The 13,340-nt window shown below is 43.4% G+C and overlaps 1 protein-coding gene across 1 annotated transcript in view; it reads left to right on the forward strand.

Moving 5' to 3' along the window:
* The window catches only part of itgb5 (integrin, beta 5), a 161,623-nt gene that overhangs the window by 69,114 nt on the left and 79,169 nt on the right, over positions 1-13,340 (forward strand). The window contains exons 6-9 of the mRNA XM_034186204.1: positions 210-371; positions 3,867-3,962; positions 4,034-4,123; positions 11,752-11,886. Of these exons, the coding sequence (XP_034042095.1) occupies positions 210-371; positions 3,867-3,962; positions 4,034-4,123; positions 11,752-11,886 (483 nt within the window). The remainder of the gene's footprint in view (positions 1-209; positions 372-3,866; positions 3,963-4,033; positions 4,124-11,751; positions 11,887-13,340) is intronic.

Here is a 13,340-nt window from a genome sequence, read left to right on the forward strand (position 1 = left end):
CCTGATCTGATTCTTGTATGTTCCTCGATATTGTACTTGTGCAGAACACATTGTCGGATGTGACTAATGCTGTCCAATCCAAAGACACACACACACAGACAGAACCAGCTCCATGCACGAGGGTTGGGACAGTAGGTTTGGGTTGGTAAGTACAGTGCAAATGACATTCCCACACTTCCATCTCCTAATTCACTGTACCCTGCAAACAGGACCGGATTGGTTGGAGAAAGGAGGCCTACCACCTGCTGGTGTTTGCCACTGATGATGTACCTCACTTGGCTCTGGATGGAAGACTCGGGGGCATTGTCCAGCCCCATGACGGGCGGTGCCACCTGAATGACAGGGACGAGTACAACGCCTCCACGAAGATGGTAAGAAGAGTGGTCTTACCTCTGCACACTGTACAGGATTCCTTGTGGACTTGTGCATCACACTGCTGAGGGTTGTAAATGGTATCAGACTTAGGCCAGATTTCCATGTCTGCTTTGCATCATGTATCCATTATGTATCCTGTTGTCTATTTGCTGTGTCATGGTATGAAATACTGGACCTGAAACATGCTGCTGCGCTAGTGGAGAAGCGTGAACTTGAGTGGAGTCTCTCAGCTCCGTGCGTGATTCACAGGCACACTGGAATACAAACATAATATGTAGAAAACCATCCGTAATCACAGCTTTCTTTTTCCATAGACCTGAATGTCCTGTATAAAGAATTTGTCTCTTTCTGCTCATGAACATAGTTTAGGTTGTGTTTTCTAAAAGTTGCAATCACCTGCATGTCCTCCCTCAGCACATCCATAAACCTCCTCTTTGGCCTCCTTCTTCTCCTCCTGCCTGGTGGCTCCATCCCACTGTCATTTCCAGCTTTGTGGGGGCCCTATGCAGGATGCTGTCTGGGATCACGCATGTCACTATCTATTAAAAGGCCCCAGCCATGATAACCTCTCATATTAAAACTAAACCACACGTTTCAATTACAGATTTAACAGATTTCAATTACAACCCCAATTCCACTGAAGTTGGGACGTTGTGTAAAATGTAAATAAAAACAGAATCCAATGATTTTCAAATCCTCTTCAACCTATATTCAACTGAATACACCACAAAGTGAAGATATTTAATGTTCAAACTGATAAACTTTATTGTTTTTGTGCAAATATTTGCTCATTTTCAAATGGATGCCTGCAACACGTTTCAAAAAAGCTGGGACAGTGGTATGTTTAGCACTGTTTATGTTTAGCACATCACCTTTCCTTCTAACAACACTCAATAAGCGTTTGGGAACTGAGGACACTAATTGTTGAAGCTTTGTAGGTGGAATTCTTTCCCATTCTTGCTTGATGTACGACTTCAGTTGTTCAACAGTCCGGGGTCTCCGTTGTCATATTTTGCGCTTCATAATGCGCCACACATTTTCAATGGGCGACAGGTCTGGACTGCAGGCAGGCCAATCTAGTACCTGCACTCTTTTACTACGAAGCCACGCTGTTGTAACACGTGCAGAATGTGGCTTGGCATTGTCTTGCTGAAATAAGCAGGGACGTCCCCGAAAAAGACGTTGCTTGGATGGCAGCATGTGTTGCTCCAAAACCTGGATGGACCTTTCAGCATTGATGGTGCCATCAGATGTGTAAGTTGTCCATGCCATGGGCACTAACACACCCCCATACCATCACAGATGCTGGCTTTTGAACTTTGCTCTAACAATCTGGATGGTCTTTTTCCTCTTTTGTCCAGAGGACATGACGTCCATGATTTCCAAAAACAATTTGAAATGTGGACTCATCAGACCACAGCACACTTTTCCACTTTGCGTCTGTCCGTTTCAAATGAGCTCGGGCCCAGAGAAGGCGGCGGTGTTTCTGGATGTTGTTGATGTATGACTTTCACTTTGCATGGTAGAGTTTTAACTTGCACTTGTAGATGATTTTCTGAAGTGTTCCTGAGCCCATGCGGTAAGATCCTTTACACGTTGATGTTGGTTTTTAATGCAGTGCCGCCTGAGGGATCAAAGGTCACGGGCATTCAGTTTTGGTTTTCAGCTTTGCCACTTACGTGTAGAAAGTTCTCCAGATTCTCTGAATCTTCTGATTATATTATGGACTGTAGATGATGGAATCCCTAAATTCCTTGCAATTGAATGTTGAGAAACATTGTTTTTAAACTGTTGGACTATTTTTTCACGCAGTTGTTCACAAAGTGGTGATCCTCACCCCATCTTTGCTTGTGAACGGCTGAGCCTTTTGGGGATGCTCCTTTTATACTTAATCATGACACTCACCTGTTTGCAATTAGATGTTCTTTGATCATTCATCAACTTTCCAAGTCTTTTTTTGGCCCGTCCCAGCTTTTTTTGAAACGTGTTGCAGGAATCCATTTCAAAATGAGCAAATATTTGCACAAAAACAATAAAATTTATCAGTTTGAACATTAAATATCTTGTCTTTGTGGTGTATTCAATTGAATATAGGTTGAAGAGGATTTGAAAATCATTGGATTCTGTTTTTATTTACATTTTACACAACATCCTAACTTCACTGGAATTGGGGTTGTACCAAGGCCGCTGTTACTGGAGTTGCGCACAGAACTGCAGCCGGCCCAGAGCGCAATATGGCGAGGAACCAGGGATCGTCTGTCAGGTGCTGATCATGCTGGGCTTCCTGGCAACAGGGGCATTCCAGCATGAGCTGGTCAATCAGTCAGGAGTGTGCCAGTCAACCTTGAGCTGAGCCATGCCAGCTGTGTGGAACGCAGTCGTACGAATGTCATCCAGGTACATCATATTCCATGAAACAAAAACCAGCGTGAGCACATTTGTGCATGTGCACATTCAAATATGTTCATTATTATTATTGTCTTTTTTTTTTATTTTTGCTTGATGGTGAGCTGCAGAGCTTCTTAACAGGCTTCCTGTGTTCAGTATTTGCCAATAAATGCATGTGTATGTTGTGAATGTCACATTGTCAGGTGAGGTGCCCCTCACCTTTTTAGTGTTAGTGTGTGTGCGCTGTTTCTGCACAGCAGTCCTTGTAGCTCCCACACATTCTGTAGCTCCCACGAACAATTTTCCAATTTCATTAATAATCTATTTAACAGCGTACCGAATAAACTGTCTCTGCGTGTCTCCACGTAATTTCCAGTAATCTTTTGTATAGTTTTTCTGTGTTCATGTGTCTGATGTGATGTCGTGGGGAATCCCTGCTCGAAGGGCTTATTTACATGAAATTGCATATTTAAATGGGGCGTGGCCAGAGGGGAGTTTGGCTTTACGCTCAATTCCACGTTCAGTGGGATGTATAAACGGAACGTGTGTAGATCCATGCCTATGCACTCTTTGATACATCTGAATATGTTTGTGCTTACGACAGTTTCTGGGTTTGGCATACGCCATGTTTTAGTAGGAAATCAATGCAAGTCTTTGTACATGAGGCCCCTGCTCTCAACTTTCACAGCACATCACGTCATCTGCAAACATCATAGTCCATGGAGACTAATGTGTGATTTCATCCGTGAACTTGTCCATCACCACTGCAAACAAGAAAAGACTCAGAGCTGATCCTTGGTGTAATACCACCTCCACCTTGAATGCATCTGTCATTCTTACTGCACTTCTCACCGCTGTCACACTATCCTTGTATATATCCTGCATCACTCTCACTTCTCTGCCACTCCAGACTTTCTCATACAGTACCACAGCTCTTCTCTTGGTACCCTGTTATAAGCTTTCTCTAAATCCACAAACATACTGTAACACCTGGCCTGTCTCCATCAATACTCTCAGAGCAAACATTGCATCTGTAGTGTTCTTTCTCTTCATGAAACCATATTGCTGCTCACCCTTTTGTCTGATCTTGTTCCTTTCTGCAGGATTATCCGTCTCTGGCTCTTCTGGGTGAGAAACTGGCAGAAAACAACATCTATCTGATCTTTGCTGTTACCAAGCGGCTCTACGTGATCTATGAGGTATTTTTTTATGCATGTCCATTTCCATTTGCTCTGCATTGAAATAATTGTAGCATTTTATTTACTTGAAGAATTTTACTGCCCTCATACCTGGAACAACAGTGGAGATTCTAGACCAGGACTCAAAGAACGTCATTCAGCTTATCATCACAGCGTACAATGTGAGTAAAAATGGTCTGAGTGGTTCTGTGTGTCTACTGTGTTCATGGATCTGTGTGCTCACCGATGACTATGAATAGAACCAATGAGTTCCACTGGATTCCATAAATCTGCATGCCTGAGTGCTGAATGTTGGACAGAAAACCGTGGGCCAAAAACAGTGCTGGTGGAGGGGAAAAAAATCAGTTTTGTTGGAACAATTTAGTATCTGATCTTAGCAGTGACGTTCATGTCTCTGGGTCCTCAGCCGTTGAGTTCCAGAGACAGCTTGGAAGATTTTATGGAGTGATGAGGTCAAAGGTGATAGTGATGCTGACATCTCTGAACAAAGTTCCAAGTCTTTAGGGTCCTGTTGCTTACTGTGTGGATATCAGACTTGGACTCTAACCAAGTGACCTAAGGTGACAACTGGATATCTTTGGTACCAGGTCTCTGTGGAGGATCCTTCGGTCCCACTGGAATGACTTTGTGTCAAATGAACGGTTATTTAGTGAGACTCAAATGAGGAGGATCATTGACACTGTGAGGGAACATCAGCTACCACATTCAATCCACGTGGTGTGTTTCTCTGGACATGATGCAGCACACAGGTGTCTCAGTGATGATGATCCCAGCAACTGGAGAAGGTTAAGGACACACCCATGTTTCATTTGGCCAAGGACACGCTCACACTGGCTACCGGAGATTATTATACTTTATAGAGGTGGAGATGGACCAGTTGCTTGCCTGTGTGGTTGCCATCCAGGATCCAACGTTACCATACTGTTTTTCTTAATAATTGATGGAAGTTGTTCATGTATCCATTTACAGCACATCTGGAAAGTATTCACAGTGCTTTACCTTTTCCACATTTTGTTGTGTTACAACCTTATTCCAAAATAGAGTAAATTTAATTTTTCCCTCGACATTCTGCTAACACCACCCCATAATGACAACATGAAAAACAAAATTTTCAAATCTTAGAAAATTTATTACAATTGAAAAACGACAAAATCACGTGTGCATAAGTATTCACAGCCTTTGCTCAATACTTTGTTGATGCACCTTTGGCAGCAATTCCAGCCTCAAGTCTTCTTGAATATGATGCCACAAGCTTGGTGCACCTATCTTTGGGCAGTTTGGTCCATTCCTCTTTGCAGCACCTCTCAAGCTCCATCAGGTTGGATGTGGAGCATCAGTGCAGACATTTTCAGATCTCTCCAGAGATGGTCAGTCGGATTCAGGTCTGGACTGTGGCTGGACCACTCAAGGACATTCACAGAGTTGTATTTGTGTTGGCGACCCTCCTGTCCTGTGCGCCAATAGCATTTCTTGTATATTCATCCGTGAATTGTTCTGTGAATTGTTCTGTAATTTATGTTTGTAGCATGGCCCAAGCAGAGGGTCACCCCTTTGAGTCTGGTTTGCTTGAGGTTTCTTCCTCAGAGGGAGTTTTTCCTTACCACTGTTGCTCTGGGGGTTGGTAAGGTTAGACCTTACCTGTGTGAAGCGCTTTGAGGCAACTCTGTTGTAATTTGGCGCTATATAAATGAAAATAAATTGAAATAAATTGAAATTGAAATTGTCCTGAAGACACTCCTTTGATATCTTGGCTGTGTGGCTTAGGGTCATTGTCCTGCTGAAAGATGAACCGTCGCCCCAGTCTGAGGTCCAGAGCGCTCTGGAGCAGGTTTTCATCCAGGATGTCTCTGTACATTGTTGTTTTGTCACTGTTTGTTTTGTTTGGTGACTCTTGCTTGCCTCTACTGGTGGTTGGCTCTCACTGCGGTATTGTATCACTTCCTGTTCCGGAGCACAGCGGTGTTTTGCTGTATCTGTTAGCTGTTTAATATGTGCAGTTAGATTGATCTAGATAACTAGATAACGATTTGTTTCGCAGTGTAATCTTCTTCACCTTAACTAAAGCACTCCCTCTGCTGAATCACCTCTAAATTATTTACACATTATTCACCTTATGTGTTTTTAGGAATCCGCTGGTTTAGCGCAGCTACTAGCTCTTAGCCGATTTAGCATGGCGGCTTCTCCTGTCTCTCCCACACTTTTCTGCTCTGGGTGTGAAATGTTTAGTTATTCCTCGGCCTCCTTTAGCAGTAATGGTACTTGTAATAAGTGTAGCTTATTCGTAGCTTTGGAGGCCAGGCTGGGTGAATTGGAGACTAAGCTCCGCACCGTGAAAAATTCTAGAGCTAGCCAGGCCCCTGTAGTCGGTGCGGACCAAGGTAGCTTAGCCGCCGTTAGTTCCCTTCCAGCAGATCCCGAGCAGCCAGGAAAGCAGGCCGACTGTGAGGAGGAAGCGTAGCCCTAAACAGAAGCCCCGTGTACACGCCAGCCCGTTCACATTTCTAACCGTTTTTCCACACTCAGCGACACACCCGCCGAGGAACAAACTCTGGTTATTGGCGACTCTGTTATGAGAAATGTGAAGTTAACGACACCAGCAACCATAGTCAAATGTCTTCCGGGGGCTAGAGCAGGCGACATCGAAGGAAATTTGAAACTGCTGGCTAAGGCTAAGCGTAAATTTGGTAAGATTGTAATTCATGTCGGCAGTAATGACACCCGGTTACGCCAATCGGAGGTCACTAAAATTAACATTGAATCGGTGTGTAACTTTGCAAAAACAATGTCGGACTCTGTTTAGCCGCATGTTCTCCTTGAATTGCTGGCTGTCTGAGTGGTGTCCAAAAAATGAGGTGGGCTTCATAGATAATTGGCAAAGCTTCTGGGGAAAACCTGGTCTTGTTAGGAAAGACGGCATCCATCCCACTTTGGATGGAGCAGCTCTCATTTCTAGAAATCTGGCCAATTTTCTTAAATCCTCCAAACCGTGACTATCCAGGGTTGGGACCAGGAAGCAGAGTTGTAGTCTTACACACCTCTCTGCAGCTTCTCTCCCCCTGCCATCCCCTCATTACCCCATCCCGTAGAGACGGTGCCTGCTCCCAGACCACCAATAACCAGCAAAAATCTATTTAAACATAAAAATTCAAAAAGAAAAAATAATATAGTACCTTCAACTGCACCACAGACTAAAACAGTTAAATGTGGTCTATTAAACATTAGGTCTCTCTCTTCTAAGTCCCTGTTAGTAAATGATATAATAATTGATCAACATATTGATTTATTCTGCCTTACAGAAACCTGGTTACAGCAGGATGAATATGTTAGTTTAAATGAGTCAACACCCCCGAGTCACACTGTCAGAATGCTCGTAGCACGGGCCGAGGCGGAGGATTAGCAGCAATCTTCCATTCCAGCTTATTAATTAATCAAAAACCCAGACAGAGCTTTAATTCATTTGAAAGCTTGACTCTTAGTCTTGTCCATCCAAATTGGAAGTCCCAAAAACCAGTTTTATTTGTTGTTACTGTAAGTTTCTCTGTGAATTTTCAGACCTTTTGTCTGACTTAGTGCTTAGCTCAGATAAGATAATTATAGTGGGCGATTTAACATCCACATAGATGCTGAGAATGACAGCCTCAACACTGCATTTAATCTATTATTAGACTCAATTGGCTTTGCTCAAAATGTAAATGAGTCCACCCACCACTTTAATCATATCTTAGATCTTGTTCTGACTTATGGTATGGAAATTGAAGACTTAACAGTATTCCCTGAAAACTCCCTTCTGTCTGATCATTTCTTAATAACATTTACATTTACTCTGATGGACTACCCAGCAGTGGGGAATAAGTTTCATTACACTAGAAGTCTTTCAGAAAGCGCTGTAACTAGGTTTAAGGATATGATTCCTTCTTTATGTTCTCTAATGCCATATACCAACACAGTGCAGAGTAGCTACCTAACCTCTGTAAGTGAGATAGAGTATCTCGTCAATAGTTTTACATCCTCATTGAAGACAACTTTGGATGCAGTAGCTCCTCTGAAAAAGAGAGCCTTAAATCAGAAGTGCCTGACTCCGTGGTATAACTCACAAACTTGCAGTTTAAAGCAGATAACCCGTAAGTTGGAGAGGAAATGGCGTCTCACTGATTTAGAAGATCTTCACTTAGCCTGGAAAAAGAGTCTGTTGCTCTATAAAAAAAAAGCCCTCCGTAAAGCTAGGACTTCTTACTACTCATCACTAATTGAAGAAAATAAGAACAACCCCAGGTTTCTTTTCAGCACTGTAGCCAGGCTGACAAAGAGTCAGAGCTCTATTGAGCCGAGTATTCCTTTAACTTTAACTAGTAATGACTTCATGACTTTCTTTGCTAATAAAATTTTAACTATTAGAGAAAAAATTACTCATAACCATCCCAAAGACATATCGTTATCTTTGGTTGCTTTCAGTGATGCCGGTATTTGGTTAGACTCTTTCTCTCCGAATGCTCTGAGTTATTTTCATTAGTTACTTCCTCCAAACCATCAACATGTCTATTAGACCCCATTCCTACCAGGCTGCTCAAGGAAGCCCTACCATTATTTAATGCTTCGATCTTAAATATGATCAGTCTATCTTTATTAGTTGGCTATGTACCACAGGCTTTTAAGGTGGCAGTAATTAAACCATTACTTAAAAAGCCATCACTTGACCCAGCTATCTTAGCTAATTATAGGCCAATCTTCAACCTTCCTTTTCTCTCAAAAATTCTTGAAGGGTAGTTGTAAAACAGCTAACTGATCATCTGCAGAGGAATGGTCTATTTGAAGAGTTTCAGTCAGGTTTTAGAATTCATCATAGTACAGAAACAGCATTAGTGAAGGTTAAAAATGATCTTCTTATGGCCTCAGACAGTGGACTCATCTCTGTGCTTGTTCTGTTAGACCTCAGTGCTGCTTTTGATACTGTTGACCATAAAATTTTATTACAGAGATTAGAGCATGCCATAGGTATTAAAGGCACTGCGCTGCAGTGGTTTGAATCATATTTATCTAATAGATTACAATTTGTTCATGTAAATGGGGAATCTTCTTCACAGACTAAGGTTAATTATGGAGTTCCACAAGGTTCTGTGCTAGGACCAATTTTATTCACTTTATACATGTTTCCCTTAGGCAGTATTATTAGACAGCATTGCTTAAATTTTCATTGTTATGCAGATGATACCCAGCTTTATCTATCCATGAAGCCAGAGGACACACACCAATTAGCTAAACTGCAGGATTGTCTTACAGACATAAAGACATGGATGACCTCTAATTTCCTGCTTTTAAACTCAGATAAAACTGAAGTTATTGTACTTGGCCCCACAAATCTTAGAAACATGGTGTCTAACCAGATCCTTACTCTGGATGGCATTACCCTGACCTCTAGTAATACTGTGAGAAATCTTGGAGTCATTTTTGAACAGGATATGTCCTTCAATGCGCATATTAAACAAATATGTAGGACTGCTTTTTTGCATTTACGCAATATCTCTAAAATTAGAAAGGTCTTGTCTCAGAGTGATGCTGAAAAACTAATTCATGCATTTATTTCCTCTAGGCTGGACTATTGTAATTCATTATTATCAGGTTGTCCTAAAAGTTCCCTGAAAAGCCTTCAATCAGTTAATTCAAAATGCTGCAGCTAGAGTACTGACGGGGACTAGAAGGATAGAGCATATTTCACCCATATTGGCCTCTCTTCTTCTTACTTATAAGGTTTTGAATAATCAGGTCCCATCTTATCTTAGGGACCTCATAGTACCATATCACCCCAATAGAGCGCTTCGCTCTCAGACTGCAGGCTTACTTGTAGTTCCTAGGGTTTGTAAGAGTAGAATGGGAGGCTCAGCTTTCAGGCTCCTCTCCTGTGGAACCAGCTCCCAATTCAGATCAGGGAGACAGACACCCTCTCTACTTTTAAGATTAGGCTTAAAACTTTCCTTTTTGCTAAAGCTTATAGTTAGGGCTGGATCAGGTGACCCTGAACCATCCCTTAGTTATGCTGCTATAGACTTAGACTGCTGGGGGGTTCCCATGATGCACTGTTTCTTTCTCTTTTTGCTCTGTATGCACCACTTTGCATTTAATCATTAGTGATTGATCTCTGCTCCCCTCCACAGCATGTCTTTTTCCTGGTTCTCTCCCTCAGCCCCAACCAGTCCCAGCAGAAGACTGCCCCTCCCTGAGCTTGGTTCTGCTGGAGGTTTCTTCCTGTTAAAAGGGATTTTTTCCTTCCCACTGTTGCCAAGTGCTTGCTCACAGGGGGTCGTTTTGACCGTTGGGGTTTTTCTGTAATTATTGTATGGCCTTGCTTTACAATATAAAGTGCCTTGGGGCAACTGTTTGTTGTGATTTGGCGCTATATAAATAAAATTGATTTGATTTGATTTACATTGCTGCATTCATCTTTCCCTCAATCCTGACTAGTCTCCCAGTTCCTGCTGCTGAAAAACATCCCCACAGCATGATGCTGCCACCACCATGCTTCACTGTAGGGATGGTGCCTGGTTTCCTCCAAACATGACGCCAAAGAGTTCAATGTTTGTCTCATCAGACCAGAGAATTTTGTTTCTCCTGGTCTGAGAGTCCTTCAGGTGTCTTTTGTCAAACTCCAGGTGGGCTGCCATGTGTTTTTTACTAAGGAGTGGCTTCCGTCTGGACACTCTACCATACAGGCCTGATTGGTGGATTGCTGCAGAGATGGTTGTCCTTCTGGAAGGTTCTTCTCTCTCCACAGAGAATTGCTGGAGCTCTGACAGAGTGACCATGAGGTTACAACCCTGACTAAGCTGCTACTCTCCCGATCACTCAGTTTAGACGGGCGTCCAGCTCTAGGAAGAGTCCTGGTGGATCTGAACTTCTTCCATTTACAGATGATGGAGGCCACTGTGCTCACTGGGACCTTCAAAGCAGCAGAAATGTTTCTGTACCCTTCCCCACATTTGTGTCTCCAGACAATCCTGTCTCTGAGGTCTACAGACAATTCCTTTGACTTCATGCTTGGTTTGTGCTCTGACTGTCAACTGTGGGACCTTATATGTAGACAAGTGTGTGTCTTTCCAAATCATGTCCAATCAACTGAATTTACCCCAGGTGGACTCCAGTTAAGCTGTAGAAACATCTAAAGGATGATCAGTGGAAACAGGAGGCACCTGAGCTCAATTTAGAACTTCATGGCAAAGACTGTGAATATGTATGTACATGTGATTTTTTTAGCTTTTAGTTTTTGTTTTGTTTTTGTTTTTTTTATTTGCAAAATTCATTTAAAAAATTGTCATTATGGGGTTGTTGTGAGTAGAATTTTGAGGGGGAAAAATGAATTTCATCCATTTTGGAAAAAGGCTGTAACATAGCAAAATGCAGAAAAGGTGAAGTGCTGTGAATACTTTCCACTTGCACCGTACAAATTTGAAGAAAACTGGCCATGAAAGTGATGATTTGTGTTCCTGATCATGTTTATATTTAGTTAGTTCACTTACCGGTGAAAATGGACAGCCTGTGTATAACAATGTTTCATTCCTGAATGGTTCTGTAATGTTTTAGAATTAAAGCTGAAAGTTACCACCACAAGATCATCTGGACTGTTTGATTTGGACTCCACTGTGGTGGTGAACAGAGACAACATACTGTCCAAGTATTTATGGACTTTTGAAGCAGCTTTGTTCTTGTCATAAGGCATGAATAATGTCTAAATAAAGACAGAGTAATCAGTTTTTTGGTGCAGCTCTGAGTGCTGTTGTGTCTCGCCCTCTGATCTCAGAACATCCGCTCCAAAGTGGAGCTGACGGTGTGGGATCACCCAGAGGAACTGAGCCTGTCCTTCAGCGCCACCTGCCAGGACGGACAGCCACTGCCGGGCCTCAGGAAGTGTGCCGACTTAATTATTGGAGACACTGTGAGTCTGTTGCACCATCTAAAACCAACAAACACACACCATTTGAAAAAGACGCAGCTCAGTGTTAAAGTGACTGAAGTGTTAGACGCTAAGGATGGAAAATAAATGTTCAGAATCAGAATAAGTTTATTGCCATTGCCAGTGAACAGGATTCACAGACTAGGAATTTGCTTCGGTACAATGGTGCAACATTAAGAAGAGATAAAATGCTAGGATAAAATATAACATATGTGTCAAAATAAGATAAAATATAAGATAAAAAAAAAGAAATATGAAAGGCTGTGTGCAACAGAAAAACAGAGAAACAGAAAAAACAGTGCAGTGGGAGGAGTGCAATTAAAAACCAAAGTACACTGTCTAAAGTGACCCGTGATAAAATGATAAAGTGACAGAGTTAAGCTTAAGGTGACTGAGTTATGAGGTGTTCATGAGTCTAACGGCAGAGGGGAAGAAACTGTTCTTATGGCGCCCGAGGGGAGTGGTTTGAACAGACTGTGTGCAGGGTGAGAAGGGTCAGCTGTGATCCGACCTGCTCGGCCCAGAGTCCTGGAGATGTGCAGGTCGTGGAGAGATGGAAGGCTACAGCCGATCACCTTCTCAGCAGAGGCCACAATGCGCTGCAGTCTGTGTCTGTCCCTGGCTGTGGCCCCGGCGTACCACACCATGATGGAGGAGCAGAGGATGGAATCGATGATGGCCGTGTAGAACTGCACCATCAGCTGGACAGGCAGCTTGGCCTTCTTCAGCTGCCGCAGGAAGTACATCCTCTGCTGGGCCTTCTTGATGAGGGAGCTGATGATTGACTCCCACTTGAGGTCCTGGGTGATGGTGGTGCCGAGGAAGCGGTGACAGACCACAGTGGTGATGGGGCTGTTGGTGAGGGCGAGGGAGGGCGGGGGGGGCTGTGGCTTTCCTGAAGTCCACGATCATCTCCACTGTTTTCTGGGCTTGAGCTCCAAGTTGTTGCTGCTGCACCAGGTCACCAGCCGGTCCACCTCCCTCCTGTAGGCAGACTCATCCCCGTCCGAAATGAGTCCGATGAGGGTGGTGTCGTCCGCAGACTTGATGAGCTTTACAGAGTCGTGGCTGGAGGTGCAGCACTTAGTGTAAAGTTAGAAGAGCAGAGGGGAAAGGACACAGCCCTGTGGAGATCCTGTGCTGAGAGCCCGAGTGTTCGAGACATTCTTTCCCAGCCTCACACGCTGACTCCGGTCCATCAGGAAGTCTGTGATCCACCTGCAGGTGGAGTTGGGCACGTGGAGCAGAGAAAGCTTGTCCTGGAGCAAAGCTGGAAGGATGGTGTTGAATGCAGAGCTGAAGTCCACAAACAGGATCCTAGCGTAGGTTCCTGGGGAGTCCAGGTGCTGCAGGATGGAGTGCAGGACCAGGTTTATGGCATCATCTACAGACCTGTTGGCTCTGTAGGTAAACTGCAGGGGGGCCAGGAGGGGGTC

This window comes from Thalassophryne amazonica, chromosome 14 (genome assembly GCF_902500255.1).
Source record: "Thalassophryne amazonica chromosome 14, fThaAma1.1, whole genome shotgun sequence".
NCBI lineage: Eukaryota > Metazoa > Chordata > Actinopteri > Batrachoidiformes > Batrachoididae > Thalassophryne > Thalassophryne amazonica.